The sequence below is a fragment of the Scyliorhinus torazame genome, chromosome 1 (genome assembly GCF_047496885.1).
Source record: "Scyliorhinus torazame isolate Kashiwa2021f chromosome 1, sScyTor2.1, whole genome shotgun sequence".
In the NCBI taxonomy this organism is placed as follows: Eukaryota; Metazoa; Chordata; class Chondrichthyes; order Carcharhiniformes; family Scyliorhinidae; genus Scyliorhinus; species Scyliorhinus torazame.
In genome coordinates, this window is record NC_092707.1 from 330071552 (window position 1) to 330095119 (window position 23568).

Below are 23568 nucleotides of genomic sequence, written 5' to 3' on the forward strand. Positions count from 1 at the left end.
AATATCTTTTGACTATAATGGATGTGTCTACTAGGTTTCCAGAGGCCATTCCAGTACGTAATATTACAGCTAAAATGATTGTGGAGGAGTTACTTAAATTCTTTACAAGATATGGACTACCCACAGCCACAGAAATACAATCGGATCAATATTCAAATAAGTTATGGATAGCTAAGGAATAAAACAATTTAAATCAACTGCGTACCATCCAGAATCGCAGGGAGCGTTAGAAAGGTGGCATCAGACATTAAAGACAATGTTGAGGGCTTCTTGTCAAGATTATCCAGAAGGTTGGGATAAAGGAATTCCATTCGTACTGTTTGCAATTAGGGATGCTCCTAATGAGTCAACCAAATTTAGTCCTTTTGAACTAATTTTTGGTCATGGGGTAAGAGGACCACTTAAATTGATTAAGGGAAAATTGGTGCGTGAGAAATCGGAAATTACATTATTGGATTACGTGTCAAATTTTAGGGAACGATTAAATAGAACAGGTGAATTGGCTGGACAACATTTAAAAGTTGCACAAAATGTGATGAAACGGGTAGCGGACAAGAAATCCAAAGTTTGTAGTTTTGCCAGTGGAGATAAAGTTTTAGTGTTGTTACCAGTGGTAGGTGAGCCTTTGAAAGCTAGGTTTTGTGGACCGTATCAGATTGAAAGAAAATTAGGTGAATTATGTGGTAAAAACACGAGAGAGAAGAAAGCCTCACCGAATGTGTCATGTGAAGATGCTTAAAAGGTACTTTGAATGGGAAGGAGAGGAAAAGGAGGAGGTTTTAATGATTCTAAGTCAAAGTGACGAACCAAATCCAGATGACTGTGAATTTGACATACCTCAAATTATTTTGGAAAACGAGGATGTTCTTTAAAAATTGAGATGAATTGTTAAGTTACCTTCCAGAGGAAAAACAAATTCACCTGAAAGAGTTATTGGTATCACATGGGCAAGTTTGTAGAGATAAATTGGGAAGTACTAAAATAGCTATAATGCCACACCACCTATCTCCCTCCCCTCTGCCGGAGAAAACACCGCATTCAGCAAACTCCTCACATTCAAGGACAACTGTCTGCCCTTTATGAACCCCGTCTGGTCCTCCCCAATCACCTTTGGGAGACACCCTTCCAACCTTAATGCCAACTCCTTTGCCAATATCTTGACATCTACATTCAGCAGAGATATGAGCCTATATGACCCACACTCCATTGGATCCTAGTGTTTCTTTAACAGCAGCGAGACGGAAGCCTGCCCCATTGTTTGCGGCAAGACACCCCTAACCATTGCATCCTCAAACATTCCCACCATCAACGGCGTCAGCTTGTCCTTAAATTTTTACAAAAGTCGACCGGAAACCCATCGGTCCCCGCCGTCTTCCCTGCCTGCATCCTCCCAATCACCTCCTTTACCTCCGGCCTGCTTCCTCCCAATCACCTCCTTTACCTCTGGCCTGCTTCCTCCCAATCACCTCCTTTACCTCCGGCCTGCATCCTCCCAATCACCTCCTTTACCTCCGGCCTGCATCCTCCCAATCACCTCCTTTACCTCCGGCCTGCATCCTCTCAATCACCTCCTTTACCTCCGGCCTGCATCCTCCCAATCACCTCCTTTACCTCCGGCCTGCTTCCTCCCAATCACCTCCTTTACCTCCGGCCTGCTTCCTCCCAATCACCTCCTTCACCTCGGGCCTGCATCCTCCCAATCACTTCCTTTACCTCTGGCCTGCTTCCTCCCAATCACCTCCTTTACCTCTGGCCTGCTTCCTCCCAATCACCTCCTTTACCTCCGGCCTGCATCCTCCCAATCACCTCCTTTACCTCCGGCCTGCATCCTCCCAATCACCTCCTTTACCTCCGGCCTGCTTCCTCCCAATCACCTCCTTTACCTCCGGCCTGCTTCCTCCCAATCACCTCCTTTACCTCCGGCCTGCTTCCTCCCAATCACCTCCTTTACCTCCGGCCTGCTTCCTCCCAATCACCTCCTTTACCTCCGGCCTGCATCCTCCCAATCACCTCCTTTACCTCCGGCCTGCATCCTCCCAATCACCTCCTTTACCTCCGGCCTGCATCCTCTCAATCACCTCCTTTACCTCCGGCCTGCATCCTCCCAATCACCTCCTTTACCTCCGGCCTGCTTCCTCCCAATCACCTCCTTTACCTCTGGCCTGCTTCCTCCCAATCACCTCCTTTACCTCTGGCCTGCTTCCTCCCAATCACCTCCTTCATCTCCGGCCTGCATCCTCCCAATCACCTCCTTCATCTCCGGCCTGCTTCCTCCCAATCACCTCCTTCATCTCCGGCCTGCTTCCTCCCAATCACTTCCCTCACCTCGGGCCTGCTTCCTCCCAATCACCTCCTTCACCTCCGGCCTGCTTCCTCCCAATCACCACCTTCACCTCGGGCCTGCTTCCTCCCAATCACCTCCTTCACCTCCGGCCTGCATCCTCCCAATCACCTCCTTCACATCCGGCTTGCATCCTCCCAATCACCTCCTTCACCTCCAGCCTGCATCCTCCCAATCACCTCCTTTACCTCGGGCCTGCATCCTCCCAATCATCTCCTTCACCTCCAGCCTGCATCCTCCCAATCACCTCCTTCACCTCCGGCATGCATCCTCTCAATCATCTCCTTCACCTCCGGGATGCATCCTCCCAATCACTTCCTTCACCTCCGGCCTGCATCCTCCCAATCACCTCCTTCATCTCCAGCCTGCATCCTCTCAATCACCTCCTTCACCTCCGGCTTGCATCCTCCCAATCACCTCCTTCACCTCCGGCCTGCTTCCTCCCAATCACCTCCTTCACCTCCGGCCTGCTTCCTCCCAATCACCTCCTTCACCTCCGGCCTGCTTCCTCCCAATCACCTCCTTCACCTCGGGCCTGCATCCTCCCAATCACCTCCTTCACCTCCGGCTTGCATCCTCCCAATCACCTCCTTCACCTCCGGCCTGCTTCCTCCCAATCACCTCCTTCACCTCGGGCCTGCATCCTCCCAATCACTTCCTTCACCTCGGGCCTGCATCCTCCCAATCACCTCTTTCACCTCCGGCTTGCATCCTCCCAATCACCTCCGGCTTGCATCCTCCCAATCACCTCCTTCACCTCCAGCCTGAATCCTCCCAATCACCTCCTTTACCTCGGGCCTGCATCCTCCCAATCATCTCCTTCACCTCCAGCCTGCATCCTCCCAATCACCTCCTTCACCTCCGGCATGCATCCTCTCAATCACCTCCTTCACCTCCAGCCTGCATCCTCTCAATCACCTCCTTCACCTCCGGCTTGCATCCTCCCAATCACCTCCTTCACCTCCGGCTTGCATCCTCCCAATCACCTCCTTCACCTACAGCCTGCATCCTCCCAATCACCTCCTTTACCTCGGGCCTGCATCCTCCCAATCATCTCCTTCACCTCCAGCCTGCATCCTCTCAATCATCTCCTTCACCTCCGGTCTGCATCCTCCCAATCACCTCCTTCACCAATGGCCTGCATCCTCCCAATCACAAAGAACAAAAGAACAAAGAACAAAGAAATGTACAGCACAGGAACAGGCCCTTTGGCCCTCCAAGCCCGTGCCGACCATGCTGCCCGACTAAACTACAATCTCCTACATTTCCTGGGTCCGTATCCCTCTTGTTAGTGCTCTTTGGGGGGGTTTAAACTAATGCAGCAGGGGCATGGGAACCTGGATTGTAGTTTTAGGGTAAGGGAGAATGAGAGTATAGAGGTCAGGAGCTCAGATTTGACGTCGCAGGAGGGGGCCAGTGTTCAGGTAGGTGGTTTGAAGTGTGTCTACTTCAATGCCAGGAGTATACGAAATAAGGTAGGGGAACTGGCAGCATGGGTTGGTACCTGGGACTTCGATGTTGTGGCCATTTCGGAGACATGGATAGAGCAGGGACAGGAATGGATGTTGCAGGTTCCGGGGTTTAGGTGTTTTAGTAAGCTCAGAGAAGGAGGCAAAAGAGGGGGAGGTGTGGCGCTGCTAGTCAAGAGCAGTATTACGGTGGCGGAGAGGATGCTAGATGGGGACTCATCTTCCGAGGTAGTATGGGCTGAGGTTAGAAACAGGAAAGGAGAGGTCACCCTGTTGGGAGTTTTCTATAGGCCTCCAAATAGTTCTAGGGATGTAGAGGAAAGGATGGCGAGGATGATCCTGGATAAGAGCGAAAGTAATAGGGTAGTTATTATGGGAGACTTTAACTTTCCAAATATTGACTGGAAAAGATATAGTTCGAGTACATTAGATGGGTCGTTTTTTGTACAGTGTGTGCAGGAGGGTTTCCTGACACAGTTTGTTGACAGGCCAACAAGAGGCGAGGCCACATTGGATTTGGTTTTGGGTAATGAACCAGGCCAGGTGTTGGATTTGGAGGTAGGTGAGCACTTTGGGGACAGTGACCACAATTCGGTGACGTTTACGTTAAGGATGGAAAGGGATAAGTATACACCGCAGGGCAAGAGTTATAGCTGGGGGAAGGGAAATTATGATGCCATTAGACGTGACTTGGGGGGGATAAGGTGGAGAAGTAGGCTGCAAGTTTTGGACACACTGGATAAGTGGAGCTTGTTCAAGGATCAGCTACTGCGTGTTCTTGATAAGTATGTACCGGTCAGGCAGGGAAGAAGGTGCCGAGCGAGGGAACCGTGGTTTACCGAAGAAGTGGAATCGCTTGTTAAGAAGAAGAAGGAGGCCTATGTGAAGATGAGGTGTGAAGTTTCAGTTGGGGCGATGGATAGTTACAAGGTAGCGAGGAAGGATCTAAAGAGAGAGCTAAGACGAGCAAGGAGGGGACATGAGAAGTATTTGGCAGGAAGGATCAAGGAAAACCCAAAAGCTTTCTATAGGTATGTCAGGAATAAGCGAATGACAAGGGACAGAGTAGGACCAGTCAAGGACAGGGATGGGAAGTTGTGTGTAGAGTCTGAAGAGATAGGCGAGATACTAAATGAATATTTTTCGTCAGTATTCACTCACGAAAAAGATAATGTTGTGGAGGAGAATGCTGAGCTCCAGGTAAATAGATTAGATGGCATTGAGGTACGTAGGGAAGAGGTGTTGGCAATTCTGGACAGGCTGAAAATAGATAAGTCCCCGGGACCTGATGGGATTTATCCTAGGATTCTCTGGGAGGCCAGGGAAGAGATTGCTGGACCATTGGCTTTGATTTTTATGTCATCATTGGATACAGGAATAGTGCCAGAGGACTGGAGGATAGCAAATGTGGTCCCTTTGTTCAAAAAGGGGAGCAGAGACAACCCCGGCAACTATAGACCGGTGAGCCTCACGTCTGTAGTGGGTAAAGTCTTGGAGGGGATTATAAGAGACAAGATTTATAATCATCTAGATAGGAATAATATGATCAGGGATAGTCAGCATGGCTTTGTGAAGGGTAGGTCATGCCTCACAAACCTTATCGAGTTCTTTGAGAAGGTGACTGAACAGGTAGACGAGGGTAGAGCAGTTGATGTGGTGTATATGGATTTCAGCAAAGCGTTTGATAAGGTTCCCCACGGTAGGCTATTGCAGAAAATACGGAGGCTGGGGATTGAGGGTGATTTAGAGATGTGGATCAGAAATTGGCTAGCTGAAAGAAGACAGAGGGTGGTGGTTGATGGGAAATGTTCAGAATGGAGTTCTGTCACAAGTGGAGTACCACAAGGATCTGTTCTGGGGCCGTTGCTGTTTGTCATTTTTATCAATGACCTAGAGGAAGGCGCAGAAGGGTGGGTGAGTAAATTTGCAGACGATACTAAAGTCGGTGGTGTTGTCGATAGTGTGGAAGGAAGTAGCAGGTTACAGAGGGATATAGATAAGCTGCAGTGCTGGGCTGAGAGGTGGCAAATGGAGTTTAATGTAGAGAAGTGTGAGGTGATTCACTTTGGAAGGAAAAACAGGAATGTGGAATATTTGGCTAATGGAAAAGTTCTTGAAAGTGTGGATGAGCAGAGGGATCTAGGTGTCCATGTACATAGATCCCTGAAAGTTGCCACCCAGGTTGATAGGGTGGTGAAGAAGGCCTATGGAGTGTTGGCCTTTATTGGTAGAGGGATTGAGTTCCGGAGTCAGGAGGTCATGTTGCAGCTGTACAGAACTCTGGTACGGCCGCATTTGGAGTATTGCGTACAGTTCTGGTCACCGCATTATAGGAAGGACGTGGAGGCTTTGGAACGGGTGCAGAGGAGATTTACCAGGATGTTGCCTGGTATGGAGGGAAAATCTTATGAGGAAAGGCTGATGGACTTGAGGTTGTTTTCGTTAGAGAGAAGAAGGTGAAGAGGAGACTTAATAGAGGCATACAAAATGATCAGAGGGATAGATAGGGTGGACAGTGAGAGCCTTCTCCCGCGGATGGAAATGGCTAGCACGAGGGGACATAGCCTTAAACTGAGGGGTAATAGATATAGGACAGAGGTCAGGGGTAGGTTCTTTACGCAAAGAGTAGTGAGGCCGTGGAATGCCCTACCTGCTACAGTAGTGAACTCGCCAACATTGAGGGCATTTAAAAGTTTATTGGATAAACATATGGATGATAATGGTATAGTGTAGGTTAGATGGCTTTTGTTTCGGTGCAACATCGTGGGCCGAAGGGCCTGTACTGCGCTGTATTGTTCTATGTTCTATGTTCTATGTTCTATTCCCATCCTATTCATGTATTTGTCAAGATGCCCCTTAAATGTCACTATCGTCCCTGCTTCCACCACCTCCTCCGGTAGCGAGTTCCAGGCACCCACTACCCTCTACGTAAAACATTTGCCTCGTACATCTATTCTAAACCTTGCCCCTCTCACCTTAAACCTATGCCCCCTAGTAATTGACCCCTCTGCCCCGGGGAAAAGCCTCTGACTATCCACTCTGCCTATGCCCCTCATAATTTTGTAGACCTCTATCAGGTCACCCCTCAACCTCCTTCGTTCCAGTGAGAACAAACCGAGTTTATTCAACCGCTCCTCATAGCTAATGCCCTCCATACCAGGCAACATTCTGGTAAATCTCTTCTGCACCCTCTCTAAAGCCTCCACATCCTTCTGGTAGTGTGGCGACCAGAATTGAACACTATACTCCAAGTGTGGCCTAACTAAGGTTCTATACAGCTGCAACATGACTTGCCAATTCTTATACTCAGTGCCCCGGCCAATGAAGGCAAGCATGCTGTATGCCTTCTTGACTACCTTCTCCACCTGTGTTGCCCCTTTCAGTGACCTGTGGACCTGTACTCCTAGATCTCCTTGACTTTCAATACTCTTGAGGGTTCTACCATTCACTGTATATTCCCTACCTGCATTAGACCTTCCAAAATGCATCACCTCACATTTGTCCGGATTAAACTCCATCTGCCATCTCTCCGCCCAAGTCTCCAAACAATCTAAATCTTGCTGTATCCTCTGACAGTCCTCATCGCTATCCGCACTTCCACCAACCTTTGTGTCGTCTGTAAACTTACTAATCAGACCAGTTACATTTTCCTCCAAATCATTTATATATACTACAAACAGCAAAGGTCCCAACACTGATCCCTGTGGCACACCACTGGTCACAGCCCTCCAATTAGAAAAGCATCCTTCCATTGCTACTCTCTGCCTTCTATGACCTAGCCAGTTCTGTATCCACCTTGCCAGCTCACCCCTGATCCCGTGTGACTTCACCTTTTGTACTAGTCTACCATGAGGGACCTTGTCAAAGGCCTTACTAAAGTCCATATAGACAACATCCACTGCCCTACCTGCATCAATCATCTTTGTGACCTCCTCGAAAAACTCTATCAAGTTAGTGAGACACGACCTCCCCTTCACAAAACCATGCTGCCTCTCACTAATACGTCCATTTGCTTCCAAATGGGAGTAGATCCTGTCTCGAATAATTCTCTCCAGTAATTTCCCTACCACTGAAGTAAGGCTCACCGGCCTGTAGTTCCCTGGATTATCCTTGCTACCCTTCTTAAACAGAGGAACAACATTGGCTATTCTCCAGTCCTCCGGGACATCACCTGAAGACAGTGAGGATCCAAAGATTTCTGTCAAGGCCTCAGCAATTTCCTCTCCAGCCTCCTTCAGTATTCTGGGGTAGATCCCATCAGGCCCTGGGGACTTATCTACCTTAATATTTTTTAAGACACCCAACACCTCGTCTTTTTGGATCTCAATGTGACCCAGGCTATCTACACACCCTTCTCCAGACTCAACATCTACCAATTTCTTCTTTTTGGTGAATACTGATGCAAAGTATTCATTTAGTACCTCGCCCATTTCCTCTGGCTCCACACTTAGATTCCCTTGCCTATCCTTCAGTGGGCCAACCCTTTCCCTGGCTACCCTCTTGCTTTTTATGTACGTGTAAAAAGCCTTGGGATTTCCCTTAACCCTATTTGCCAATGACTTTTCGTGACCCCTTCTAGCCCTCCTGACTCCTTGCTTAAGTTCCTTCCTACTTTCCTTATATTCCACACAGGCTTCGTCTGTTCACAGCCTTTTAGCCCTGACAAATGCCTCCTTTTTCTTTTTGACGAGGCCTACAATATCTCTCGTTATCCAAGGTTCCCGAAAATTGCCGTATTTATCCTTCTTCCTCACAGGAACATGCTGGTCCTGAATTCCTTTCAACTGACACTTGAAAGCCTCCCATATGTCGGATGTTGATTTGCCCTCAAACATCCGCCCCCAATCTATGTTCTTCAGTTCCCGCCTAATATTGTTATAATTAGCCTTCCCCCAATTTAGCACATTCATCCTAGGACCACTCTTATCCTTGTCCACCAGCACTTTAAAACTTACTGAATTGTGGTCACTGTTCCCGAAATGCTCCCCTACTGAAACATCTACCACCTGGCCGGGCTCATTCCCCAATACTAGGTCCAGTACCGCCCCTTCCCTAGTTGGACTGTCTACATATTGTTTCAAGAAGCCCTCCTGGATGCTCCTTACAAACTCCACCCCGTCTAAGCCCCTGACACTAAGTGAGTCTAATCACCTCCTTCATCTCCGGCCTGCATCCTCTCAATCACCTCCTTCACCTCCGGCCTGCATCCTCTCAATCACATCCTTCACCTCCGGCCTGCATCCTCTCAATCACCTCCTTCACCTCCGGCCCCACCCAATGACCGAGACCCAACTTCTGTGTTCCTACAGGACTCACAGACTCACTCGACGGCGGACTTTCGTTCACCTCCTTCTTTCCAGCACCCTTCTTCTGGGTCTTCGACGTTTCACACCCTCCTTATAACTTCCCACATCAACTCATTTACAAACTACACCTGAAACCGGGCATAAAAGTCCAAAAACCAGAGACTCCAGCAGGAGCCACCAACGTGCAACCTTCATCTACATCCCATCACCGGAAGTCCCCCAAGATTTTCCTTTAGATAAGGTTATCTAAAGATGCAAAGCAAGATTAAATGGAGTGACAGATCAGCTATAACCTAATAGAATTGTGGCATAGGTTTGGGGGGCTGAATGTTCCTAAATTTAAATTAAAGATAGCATTTGAGAGATATTTTCAGTAGACAATGTGGACATTTCATTAATGTTTTTCACTGGGAAATGGATGGCAGAGTGACCTTAACCTAGTCTGGAATGTATGTTAACACTAAAACTGAGATGTGAATTTAATGCTTCAGTTCTATTCTAACACCTATTCCCTTTTAATGCATTTTACATCTTTTACCAGATCACATTTAAACTGAATTCAGATTCATAATATAGGAAGATAGAAGCAGGAGTAGGCCATTTGGCCCTTCGAGCCTGTTCCGCCATTCAAACACATCATGGCTGATCAATCACCTCAATGCAATTTTTCCCCACTATCTTTTCTATGCCCCTATCTAACAATTTCAGTCCTGAACATGCTCAGTTGAGCTTCCACAGTCCTCTGGGGTAGAGAATTTCAAAGATTCACCACCCTCTGAGTGAAGAAGTTCCTCCTCATCTCAAACTTAATAGGCCTGCTCCTTATTCTTATTCTGAGACCGTGGGCTGGATTCTCCACACCCCAACGCCGAAATTGCGGCAGGTGCCGGGGCGGAGAATCCATTTCACCTCACAACATCGGGACCGCTGCCGGTTCCCCGATTCTCCGGGCCCCGCGGCGTAGCCCCTACCTGCGGCCATTGCTGGAGGCCCGCCCCGCCGTTCTCCTCCCCTGACCAGCCGAAGACCAGACGGCGTGGATCTCATGTGGTCCTGCCGGTCAGGATACTAGCGTGGCGGCTGCGGACTCAGTCCACAGCCTCCACGGTCAGAGGAGTCCGATCGGAGGGCAGAGGGGGCCTTATACGGCACCGGGCTAATTCCGGGCGGGCGGTCCGGGTCGGGCTATTTGGAAGGTCCAGCTGAGTCCACCATGGAGCACGGCACGGCCGCCTCTGACCCGGATGGGGGTCCATATCTGCAGCAAAAGCTGCGAGCTTCCCGACGATTCACTGCTAGCCCCCTGCAGGGCTATGAATATGTGGCCCTTTCATTCCAGTTTTTCTGTCGTGAAAGGCCACAGTTTGTACGACGTCATGGGGCCATAGTCCCAAAAACGGAGAATCCAGCCCCCTATCTACATCTATCCTGTCACAGCCTGTAAGAATTTTGTAAGTTTCAATGAAATCATCTCTCGTTCTTTGAAACTCTAGAGAGTAGATGACAAAGTCTATGAAGTTTAAAATGTTTGGGTGAGAGCCAGCCAACAAATATGTAAAATTTGTCTAAACAGTAAGATAATTGCCTGCAGGGAATATTTTTTTATTAAGGTTTTTTAACAACACAATTTTTCCCCTTACAAACAGTAACCCTCCCCTCCCGTAACAAAATAACACAAAATCTCCCTGAGCTAGATATATACATGGCAAGATGGTATATTTACATAGCTTTATACACTGGCTCTTGGCCGCACGTACCGTTTCCCCCCACCCTCCATGCCATCTCCCGCTCGTCCATCCCCTCAAACAATCTCTCGTCTCCCCCCCGCCCCCCCCGCCGACCCCCCAGGGTTGCTGCTACTGCTGACCGACCTTCTTCTAACGCTCCGCGAGATATTCTAGGAACGGTTGCCACCGCCTGTAAAACCCCTGTGCAGACCCTCTCAAAGCAAACTTAATTCTCTCCAATTTTATGAACCCCACCATGTCGTTAATCCAGGCCTCCAGGCTAGGGGGCTTTGCCTCTTTCCACAATAGCAAGACCCTTCGCCGGGCTACTAGGGACGCAAAGGCCAGAATTCCGGCCTCTTTCGCCTCTTGCACTCCCGGCTCATCCACTACTCCAAATATTGCTAGTCCCCAGCTTGGCTTGACCCGGACTTTCACCACCTGGGATATTACTCCCGCCACCCCTCCCCAGAACCCCTCCAATGCCGGGCATGACCAAAACATATGGACATGGTTCGCCGGGCTCCCTGAACATCTTTCACATCTATCCTCTACCCCAAAGAACCTACTCAGCCTCGCCCTCGTCAAATGTGCTCTGTGAACCACCTTAAATTGTATCAGACTGAGCCTGGCACACGAGGAGGAGGTATTAACCCTACCCAGGGCATCAGCCCATAGCCCTTCCTCAATCTCCTCCCCCAGCTCCTCCTCCCATTTACCTTTCAATTCTTCTACTAGCGCTTCCCCCTCTTCTTTCATCTCTTGGTATATTTCCGACACCTTGCCCTCCCCGACCCATACCCCCGAGATCACCCTATCTTGAACTTCTTGCGCCGGGAGCAACGGAAATTCCCTCACCTGTCCCCTCACAAAAGCCCTCACCTGCATATATCTAAATGCATTTCCCGGGGGTAACTCAAATTTCTCCTCCAGTGCCCCTAGGCTCGCAAATGTCCCGTCAATGAACAGGTCCCCCATTCTTCTTATCCCCGCCCGATGCCAGCCTTGGAACCCCCCCGTCCATCTTCCCCGGGACAAACCGGTGGTTACCCCTGATCGGGGACCACACCGATGCTCCCATTGCACCCCTGTGCCTTCTCCACTGGCCCCAGATCCTTAGTGTTGCCGCCACCACCGGGCTTGTGGTGTATTTTGTCGGCGAGAGTGGCAGCAGTGCCGTTACCAACGCCCCCAGGCTCGTTCCTTTACAGGACGCCATCTCCATCCTCTTACATGCCGCCCCCTCTCCCTCCATGACCCAGTTGCGGATCATTGCCACGTTTGCTGCCCAGTAGTAACTCCCTAGGTTTGGCAAAGCCAACCCTCCTCGGTCCCTGTTGCGTTCCAAGAACCCTCTCCTAACCCTCGGGGTCTTATTTGCCCACACATACCCCATAATACTCCTACCTACTCTCTTGAAAAAGCCCTTGGTGATCACGATGGGGAGGCACTGAAACACGGACAAAAACTTCGGAAGGACCACCATTTTGACCGACTGCACCCTACCCGCCAACGAGAGCGGGAGCATGTCCCATCTTTTAAAATTCTCCTCCATTTGCTCCACCACCCTCGTCAAATTCAGTTTATGTAGGGCCCCCCAACTTCTGGCTATCTGGATCCCCAGATACCGAAAACTCCTCTCCGCCCTCCTCAGCGGCAGGTCCCCTATCCCTCTTTCTTGGTCCCCTGTCTGTAATACAAAAAGCTCACTCTTCTCTACATTAAGCCCGAGAACTCTCCAAACTCCTTCAGAGTCTGCATGACCTCCACCATCCCCTCCATTGGGTCCGCCACGTATAGCAGCAGGTCATCCGCATATAGAGATACCCGATGCTCCTCTCCCCCGCGGACTATCCCCCTCCATTTCTGAGACTCCCTAAGTGATATGGCCAAGGGTTCGATCGCCAATGCAAACAACAGGGGGGACAGGGGGCACCCGTCTCGTACAGCCGAAAGTACTCCGACCTCCGCCGGTTCGTCACTACACTCGCCACCGGGGCGCTGTAAAGGAGCTTAACCCATCTAATAAACCCCCCCCGAACCCAAACCTGCACAATACCTCCCAGAGGTACTCCCACTCTACTCGGTCAAAGGCTTTTTACGCGTCCATAGCTGCCACTATCTCCGCCTCTCCCTCCTCCGATGTCATCATTATCACGTTTAAGAGCCGCCGCACATTGGTGTTTAACTGCCTGCCCTTTACGAATCCCGTTTGGTCCTCGTGAATCACCCCCGGGACACAGTCCTCAATCCTAGTGGCCAGTACCTTCACCAATAGCTTAGCATCCACATTGAGGAGCGAAATCGGCCTGTATGATCCACATTGCAGTGGATCCTTGTCTCGCTTTAGAATCAAGGAGATTGTCGCCTCCGACATTGTCTGGGGCAGGGTTCCCTCCTCTCTTGCCTCGTTGAAGGTCCTCACTAGTAGCGGGGCCAGCAGGTCCACATATTTTCTATAGAACTCCACCGGGAACCCGTCCGGCCCCGGGGCCTTCCCCGCCTGCATGCTCCCCAAACCCTTACTCAACTCCTCCAACCCAATTGGTGCCCCCAAACCAACCGCCTCCTGCTCCTCCACCCTCGGGAACCCCAGCTGGTCCAGGAATCGCCTCATCCCCCCCCCCTCCCCCGGGGGCTGGGATCTGTACAGCTCTTCATAGAAGTCCTTGAATACCTTATTTATTTTCGTTGCACTTCGAACCGTGGCTCCCCTTCCATCTTTGATTCCCCCTATTTCCCTCGCTGCCGCCCTCTTACCAAGCTGGTGCGCCAGCATCCGACTAGCCGTTTCCCCGTACTCGTAAGTCGCCCCTTGCGCCTTCCTCCACTGTGCCTCCGCCTTGCCCGTGGTCAGCAGGTCAAACTCCGTCTGGAGCCGTCGCCTTTCCCCAAGTAATCTTTCCTCTGGGGCCTCTGCGTATCTCCTGTCCACTCGCAAGATTTCCCCCACTAACCTCTCCCTTTCCATTCCCTCTGTCTTCTCCCTATGAGCCCTGATGGAGATCAGCTCTCCCCTGATCACCGCCTTCAACGTCTCCCATACCACCCCCACTCGCACCTCCCCATTGTCGTTGGCCTCCAAGTACCTTTCGATACACCCCCTCACTTTCCCACACACCACCTCGTCCACCAGCAGTCCCACATCCAGCCGCCACAGCGGGCGTTGGTCCCTCTCCTCTCCCAGCTCCAGTTCCACCCAGTGCGGTGCATGGTCCGAAACGGCTATGGCCGAATACTCCGTCCCCTCCACTCTCGGGATGAGCGCCCTGCCCAGAACAAAGAAATCTATCCGGGAGTAAGCCATATGCACATGGGAGAAAAAAGAAAATTCCCTGGCCTGCGGTCTTGCAAACCTCCATGGGTCCACTCCCCCCATCTGATCCATAAACCCCCTAAGTGCCTTGGCCGCCGCCGGCCTCCTTCCCGTCCTTGATCTGGAGTGGTCCAGTGCTGGGTCCAGCACCGTATTGAAGTCCCCTCCCATTATCAGTCCTCCTACCTCCAGGTCCGGAATGCGCCCCAACATGCGCTTCATAAATCCCGCATCATCCCAGTTCGGGGCGCATACATTTACCAACACCACACACGTCCCTTGCAGCCTACCACTCACCATCACATATCGCCCTCCATTATCTGCTACAATAGCCTTGGCCTCAAATGACACATGCTTTCCCACCAGAATTGCCACCCCTCTATTTTTTGCGTCCAATCCCGAGTGAAATAACTGTCCTACCCATCCCCTTCTTAACCTGACCTGGTCCGCCACCTTCAGGTGTGTCTCTTGGAGCATTGCCACGTCTGCCTTCAGTCCCTTCAAATGCGCGAACACTCGAGCCCGCTTCACCGGCCCATTCAGGCCCCTCACGTTCCACGTTATCAGCCGGATTGGAGCGACTCTCACCCCCCCCGCTGACTAGCCATCTCCTTTTCTGGGCCAGTCCCTTGTCCGCGTCTCCCTCACTCTCCAGTCCTCCAGCCGGGGGACCCCCGTCCCAGCCACCTCTTCTGTGTCCCGTTCTCTTTCGGCCAGTGCAGCAGCAACTCTTTATCCCCCCCCCCTTCCCCCCCCTCCCTCCTCTCCCCCCCCTTCCCCCCACCACCCCGCTAGATCCCTGTCCAGCTTTTTTGCTCCCCCCATATCCCTCCCATAAGTCAGCTGACACCTGCTGACCCCGGCTTCCCCCGCCATCCCTTTGACCCCCCCCATGTGGGAATCTCCCAATCAATGTACATTCCTTTGTTCCCCTTCCCGCCTTTCTTGTCGCGCGCAGGAAAGACAACCCCGCGCTTTCCAAAGCCTGCCCCGCCCCCATGGAGCAGATCCTGTCGTGGCCTTGTCCCTCTCTCCCAGCCCATATAACATTTCCTGCGCGTGGTTGACCCCCTATGTACAACAACCATCCTACTTCAACCCTCAAACCCTCAATTAGAGTCCAATTTTTCAGCTAGTCCACGCCTCTTCAGGCGTTTCGAAGTAGTGGTGTTGGCCATTATGTGTAACCCACAGTCGCGCTGGCTGCAACATTCCAAATTTCACTCCTTTCCGATGCCGCACCGCTTTGGCCCAGTTGAAACCCGCTCTCCGCTTAGCGACCTCCGCGCTCCAGTCCGGGTATATTCTGATCTCCACATTGTCCCACTTGCTGCTCCGTTCCTTCTTGGCCCATTTCAGGACCCTCTCTCTGTCCGTCAACCGGTGAAATCTCACCACCATCGCCCTTGGCGGCTCTTTTGCCTGGGGCTTCCTCGCTAGCACTCGGTGCGCCCCATCCAGCTCCAGCAATCCCGGGGGGGCCTCCGCATCCATCAGCGTCCCGATCATTGTGCCCGCATATGCCGCGGCATCGGCCCCCTCCACTCCTTCTGGGAGACCCAGGATCCTCAAGTTGTTTCTCCTTGATCTGTTCTCCAGGTCTTCGAGTCTTCCCGCCCACGTCTTGTGCAGCGCCTCGTGCCGCTCCACTCTCTCCGCCAGGCCCACGAGCTCGTCGTCGTTCTCACTCACTTTTTCCTGGATCTCCTGGGTCTTCACCTCTTGGGCTTTCTGGGTTGCTCCAAGTCTTTCAATCATTGCCAGTATAGGCGCCACCATCTCCTTACGCAGCTCCTCGAAGCAGCACTTGATGAACTCTTTCATCTCCTCTCTGTCCGTGGGCGCCGCCATTTTGTTTTTTTCTTTTTCTTCTTTCTTCTCCCGCTGCTCCAGGGCCGCTTTTTTCGCCGTTTCGCTGCGGGTCCGATCCATGCAGGTTTGTAGGGGACCTTTCTTCTTCCTTCCCCACGGGTTGGTTTTTTAAAAAAGTGCCGTTGGGGCTCCGTTAGCGGGCCCAAAAGTCCGTTTTCGCGGGAGCTGCCGAATCGCGCGGCTTAGCTCCGCATCGCCGCAACCCGAAACAAAACTATGACTCTTATAGACTGTGTAAACATAAAGAATTATCTGTTTCTCAAATATCCTCAACATATTAGCAAATTATCCTGTCCTGCTTCACCGCCAAGGAGACCCCACTCTTCCTCCTGTTCTGCCTCACCCAGAGAGAAACCTCCCTCACACTCTGATACCCTACCTCACTGAGATTCAACAAATAACCCAAGGAAGATAAATGCTGGTCAATGGACCACTTCCCCTGCACTATTGTGCGAATTTTTCAAGTTACTAGTTATGAATATTAAAAGCACTAGAGGGCAGTATAAACACACAATCTTATGGAGAGCCACACATTAAGTTGTAAGGATATAGGTCTTCAGTGCCTTTGATCTCATCTTTTCAGAATGTCATCCATATCTTAATAATAATAATCTTTATTATTGTCACAGTAGGCTTACATTAACATTGCAATGAAGCCACTGTGAAAACCCCCTAGTCGGCATACTCCGGCGCCTGTTCGGGTGCACAAAGAGAGAATTCATAATGTCCAATTCACCTAACAGCACGCCTTTTGGGACTTATAGGAGGAAACCAGAGCACCCGGAGGAAACCAACATAGCCACAGGGAGAACGTGCAGACTCCACAGAGACAGTGACCCAAGCTGGGAATTGAACCCGGGACCCTGGTGCTGTGAAGCAGCAGTGCTAACCACTCTGTTACCGTGCCGTCCATATTCAACATATTATAGCATTTATTCTTTTGGCAAAAAAAATCTGCTGTCACCATTCCACCTAAAACCCATTCTGGCTGTTGATCATCCTCTGTGTATAGCGTTTCAGAGAATCATAGAATTTACAGTGCAGAAAGAGGCCATTAGGCCCATCGAGTCTGCACCAGCTCTTGGAAAGAGCACCCCACTTAAGCCCATACCTCCACCCTATACTTGTAACCCAGCAACCCCATCTAACCTAAGGGCAATTTATCATGGCCCATCCACCCAACCTGCACATCTTTGGACCGTGGGAGGAAACTGGAGCACCCGGAGGAAACCCACGCAGACATGGTTGGAGCGTGCAGACTCCGCAAAGACAGCGACCCAAGCAGGAATTGAACCTGGGACCCTGGCGCTGTGAAGCCACAGTGCGAATCATTCTGCAATGAATGGAATTGTCGAGCATTTCGTGCAATCATTAAAACATCCTCTTGAAGCGTTGAAGAGCCAGGGAATATTAGCAAGAAGAGTGAACAAATTCCTAAGGAACACTGTATATGTTACAACAATGAGTTCCCCGACAATACTGTTGTTCAAAAGGAAACTACAAACAGAGTTTATTTTGATACTGTCTTAAATTTGACAGTTACACCTCTGAACATCTTGCCCAATTCCCCGGCACATCTGAAATTATTATTTCTGGTTGATTTTCTCCATTGATTATCTTGTTTAAGAGGTTTTTGTTTCCAGCTTTATTGTATCAAATCACTTATCAGAGCTCTGGTACTAGGTTTTAAACTTGATGATTTTTTTCTGTCTCCGAGAAGCATAGTTGTTATATTGCTGCACCAGTAATTCAGAGACCTGGATTCATGACTGGGAGACATGAGTTCAAATCCCACCATGGTAGCTGGAGAATTTAAATTCAGTGAATTAAATAAATCTGGAATAAAAAGTAGAGTCAGTAATAGTGACCATGGAACTATCAGATTGTCATTAAAGCCCATCCGGTTCGCAAATGTTTAGCGAAGAAAATCTTCTGTCCTCACTTGGTCTGGTCCACATGTGATTGATTTTTAACTATGGAAAATTGCAGCTGGGTGAGATGCATCATGTAAGTGGGCAACAATAGGTTGCCCTAGGCCTCACCTATCCCTCTGTAAAATTGCAGACAGGTGGGCGGTGGGAAGGTATTTTATGGGCAACCTAGCCAGAGAGAGACTGTAAAACTTTGCACATGGTGCTTTAGAGACGTCAGGTTGGCCTCTCTGAGGCTAGACTGTCAAATGTGACAGTGTAAGACTTGTTCATTCTATAGAAATGTTAGATCAGGGCTTCGCAAACTGTGGGCCGCGACGTCCAGTGATAAGATGATATTTTGGGGACATGAACTCTGAGGTAACAATGGCTGCTGTGGAGCTAGGACTGAATGCTAACAGCCGCGAGATCCTTTTCGCCAATGGTGGACGTAGCTTAATGAGGTGCTCTCTGAGGCCCAATTGCTACTGCAAACAAAAAGCCTGTGAAAAGATAGGTATTTAGTTTATTTGGAGCGACCCTGCTTTTTCATTAATCCCCCCATCCCCTGGAGATGGAGAGGTGTGAGGGAATTGGGAGGGTGAAGTAAGGGTGATGGGTAATGAAGGAGAGAAGATGGGTGGTAAAAAAGGAGGAGATGGTGGTGGAGGAGTTGGGGGTGAAGGAGAGGATATGGGAATGTGACGGAGGGGGAGATATGGTTGAACTCCCATCCCTCCCTCCTCAACAACTCTTGTACCTCTCAAACTTTCATCATGGGGTCTCAACACAAATGAGGGATTAGAATGTGAAGGGGGGTCACACCAGGAACGGGTTTGGGAAGCACTCAATAAGATTGTTTGGAGAGATGCTCTACCTCCATAATCACATTTTATAGAAGGAAAATATACAACACAGTTCAAATATGAAGACTTTTAAAAATGTATTCATAGGATGTGGGCATTGCTGGCTAGGCCAGCATTCATTGTCTATCTCCAATTTTCCTAATTGCCCTTGAGAAGGTTGTAATGATCTGCCTTCTTGAATTACTGCAGTCCATATGGTGTAGGTACCACTTTTAGAAAGTGAGTTTGAAGATTTTGATCCAACAACAGTGAAGGAATGGAGATACAGTTCCAAGTCAGGCTGTTGAGTGGTTTGGAGGGGAGCTTGCAGGTGCTTTGTGCCCATGGATCTACTGCCCTTGTCCTCCTAGTTGGTAGAGTGTTTGGAGGTGCTGTTGAAAGAGTCTTTGTGGGTTTCTGCAGTGCATCTTGTAGATGGTACACACTGCTGCCATTTTGCTTCCTTGGTGGAGGGAGTGAAATGTTAAGATGGAGGATGAGGTACCAATCGAGCGGGCTGCTTTGTCCTAGATGGTGTTGAGCTTAAGTGTTGTTGGAGCTGCACTCACCCAGGCAAATGGAGATTTTTTTCATCAAAGTCCTGACTTGTGCCTTGTAGATGGTGGACAGCCATCTAAATACTGTGGGTACAAGAGCTGTTCAGAGGCTAGGAATGCTGTGGTGACTAACTCACCTCCTGACCCCCACAAAGCCTGTCCACCATCTACAAGGCACAAATCAGGAGTGCAATGGAATACACCCCGCTTTCCGGGAAGAGTGCAGCTCCGACAACACTCAAGAAACTTGACATTATCCAGAACAATGCAACCCACTTGACTGGCACCCCTTCCACAAATATTCAAACCCTCCACCACTGATGAACAGTGGCAGCCATGTGTACCATCTACAAGATGCACTGCAGGAACTCCCCAAAGCTCCTGAGGAAGCACCTTCCAAATCCACAACCACTACCATCTAGAAGGACAAGGGCATCACATATAGGGGAACACCACCACTTGGAGGTTCCCTTCCAAATCACTCACCATCCTGCCTTGGAAGTATATCGCCGTTCCTTCACTGTCGCTGGGTCAAACTCCTGGAACTCCCCCTCCCTAATAGCACAGTGGGTGTACCACATGGACTGTAGCTGTTAAAGAAGGCAGCTACCCCACCACTTTCTCAAGGGCAATCAGGGATGTGCAACAAATGCTGGCCTATCCAGCGAAGTCCACAGCCCGTAAAAATGAATAAAAACAAAATTTTCCCCCACCATTCATGAATGAATATGTCAGGGTTTAAGAGTTAAATCTGTTGCTCATGGGATTGCTTGCTCTGTCTATCGTATGCTGTTTCTGCTGTTTGGCATTCAAGTAGTCCTGTGTTGTAACTTCACCAGGTTGACACCTATTTAAATTTTACTGCTGCTGCTCTTGGCATGCCCTCTGTACTCTTTATTGAATCAGGGTTGATTCCCCAGCTTGATTCTAATAGAATGGTGGATCTGCTGGGCCATGAGGTTACAGATTGTGGTTTAGTACAATTCTGTTGCTGTGGATGGTCCACAGCACCTCATGGTTGTCCAGTTTTGGGTTGCTCCATCTGTATGAAATCTATCCCATTTAACACAGCGATGGTGTCTCACAGCACGATGGAGGGTATCCTCGATTTGACAACGGGACTTCATCACCACAAGGACTGTGCGGTGGGCTCTCCTATGAATACTTTCATGAACTTTGCAGGCTGAATGCTTTTCTAGATGACTTCAGAGGGCAGTAATTAGTGAACCTCATTGCAGTGGGTCTGGAGTCTTGTGTAGGCCAGGCCAGGTAAGCACATTAGATTTCCTTCTCTAAGGAACATTAGTGAACCAGATGGGTTTTTCCGACAATTGGCAATGGTTTTATGGTTACTATTACTGACACCAGCTTTTAATTCCAGATGTATTAATTGAATTTAAATTTCACCAGCTGCTGTTTCAAACCTTTGTCCCCAGGGCATTAGCTTGGGCCTCTGGATTTATAATAATAATCTTTATTGTCACAAGTAGGCTTACATTAACACTGCATTGAAGTTACTGTGAAAGGCCCCCAGTCATCACTTTCCGGCGCCTGTTCGGGTACACGGAGGGAGAATTCAGAATGTCCAAATTACCTAACAGCACGTCTTTCCCGGAGGAAATCCACGCAGACACGGGGAGAACGTGCAGACTCCACACAGACTGTGATCCAAGCCGGGAATCGAACCTGCGACCCTGGAGCTGTGAAGCAACAGTGCTACACACTGTGCTACCGTGCTGCCCCTAGTCTAGTGGCATTATCACGATGTCACTGCTTCATTAATGCCCAACAGAATTTTAAATTTACATAATTATCTTTGTTAAACCAACTTTGATAAAGTTATCTTTAGGATATGGACATGATCACTAATCTTGTTATTTTTGTTTTAGGATATTGATACAGTGATAGAGCAAGCGAGAAAGGTACAGTATATTTCCATTAATCAATTTTTGGATTAAATAAAACACGCACAAATATGGTCATTTGCACATAAGTATTGAAAACAAGTATTCTTCAATTGGCATTCCTGATATTCGATTATTAATCCTGGTCAGAAATTTCCTCGGAGCTTCTCCAGCCACACTGACATAACTATTTAGGAAATGTGGTGGCAACCCTGTTTACACAGATTAGGGCGTCCGCTGCACTTCTGGTGAAATTACAACAATGGAGTTTGAATATTTCCGAGGAAATGGCCGCGAGGTTTGCTAGTGTCACACGGGAGGGTTTAAACTAGTATGGCAGGGGGGTGGGCACGGGAGCAATAGGTCAGAAGGTGAGAGCATTGAGGGAGAACTAGGGAATAGGGACAGTGGGGCTCTGAGGCAGAGCAGACAGGGAGAAGTTGCTGATCATAGCGGGTCTGGTGGCCTGAAGTGCATATGTTTTAATGTAAGAAGTATTACGGGTAAGGTAGATGAACTTAGAGCTTGGATTAGTACTTGGAACTATGATGTTGTTGCCATTACAGAGACCTGGTTGAGGGAAGGGCAGGATTGGCAGCTAAACGTTCCAGGATTTAGATGTTTCAGGCGGGATAGAGGGGGATGTAAAAGGGGAGGCGGAGTTGCGCTACTTGTTCGGGAGAATATCACAGCTGTACTGCGGGAGGACACCTCAGAGGGCAGTGAGGCTATATGGGTAGAGATCAGGAATAAGAAGGGTGCAGTCACAATGTTGGGGGTATACTACAGGCCTCCCAACAGCCAGCGGGAGATAGAGGAGCAGATAGGTAGATAGATTTTGGAAAAGAGTAAAAACAACAGGGTTGTGGTGATGGGAGACTTCAACTTCCCCAATATTGACTGGGACTCACTTAGTGCCAGGGGCTTAGACGGGGCAGAGTTTGTAAGGAGCATCCAGGAGGGCTTCTTAAAACAATATGTAGACAGTCCAACTAGGGAAGGGGCGGTACTGGACCTAGTATTGGGGAATGAGCCCGGCCAGGTGGTAGATGTTTCAGTAGGGGAGCATTTCGGTAACAGTGACCACAATTCAGTAAGTTTTAAAGTACTGGTGGACAAGGATAAGAGTGGTCCTAGGATGAATGTGCTAAATTGGGGGAAGGCTAATTATAACAATATTAGGCGGGAACTGAAGAACATAGATTGGGGGCGGATGTTTGAGGGCAAATCAACATCTGACATGTGGGAGGCTTTCAAGTGTCAGTTGAAAGGAAGTCAGGACCGGCATGTTCCTGTGAGGAAGAAGGATAAATACGGCAATTTTCGGGAACCTTGGATAACGAGAGATATTGTAGGCCTCGTCAAAAAGAAAAAGGAGGCATTTGTCAGGGCTAAAAGGCTGGGAACAGACGAAGCCTGCGTGGAATATAAGGAAAGTAGGAAGGAAGGAGTCAGGAGGGCTAGAAGGGGTCACGAAAAGTCATTGGCAAATAGGGTTAAGGAAAATCCCAAGGCTTTTTACACGTACATAAAAAGCAAGAGGGTAGCCAGGGAAAGGGTTGGCCCACTGAAGGATAGGCAAGGGAATCTATATGTGGAGCCAGAGGAAATGGGCGAGGTACTAAATGAATACTTTGCATCAGTATTCACCAAAGAGAAGAAATTGGTAGATGTTGAGTCTGGAGAAGGGTGTGTAGATAGCCTGGGTCACATTGAGATCCAAAAAGATGAGGTGTTGGGTGTCTTAAAAAATATTAAGATAGATAGGTCCCCAGGGCCTGATGGGATCTACCCCAGAATACTGAAGGAGGCTGGAGAGGAAATTGCTGAGGCCTTGACAGAAATCTTTGGATCCTCACTGTCTTCAGGGGATGTCCCGGAGGACTGGAGAATAGCCAATGTTGTTCCTCTGTTTAAGAAGGGTAGCAAGGATAATCCAGGGAACTACAGGCCGGTGAGCCTTACTTCAGTGGTAGGGAAATTACTGGAGCGAATTCTTCGAGACAGGATCTACTCCCATTTGGAAGCAAATGGACGTATTAGTGAGAGGCAGCATGGTTTTGTGAAGGGGAGGTCGTGTCTCACTAACTTGATAGAGTTTTTCGAGGAGGACACTAAGATGATTGATGCAGGTAGGGCAGTGGATGTTGTCTATCTGGACTTCAGTAAGGCCTTTGACAAGGTCCCTCATGGTAGACTAGTACAAAAGGTGAAGTCACACGGGATCAGGGGTGAGCTGGCAAGGTGGATACAGAACTGGCTAGGTCATAGAAGGCAGAGAGTAGCAATGGAAGGATGCTTTTCTAATTGGACGGCTGTGA

At 49.4% G+C, this 23568-nt stretch overlaps 1 protein-coding gene across 3 annotated transcripts in view; it reads left to right on the forward strand.

Moving 5' to 3' along the window:
* tatdn3 (TatD DNase domain containing 3) overlaps positions 1 to 23568 on the forward strand; it is a 157444-nt gene that overhangs the window by 21384 nt on the left and 112492 nt on the right. For all 3 annotated transcript variants that reach the window (XM_072508807.1, XM_072508817.1, XM_072508824.1), the window contains exon 2: positions 21233 to 21265. In XM_072508807.1, coding sequence (XP_072364908.1) covers positions 21233 to 21265 — 33 coding nt within the window. The remainder of the gene's footprint in view (positions 1 to 21232; positions 21266 to 23568) is intronic.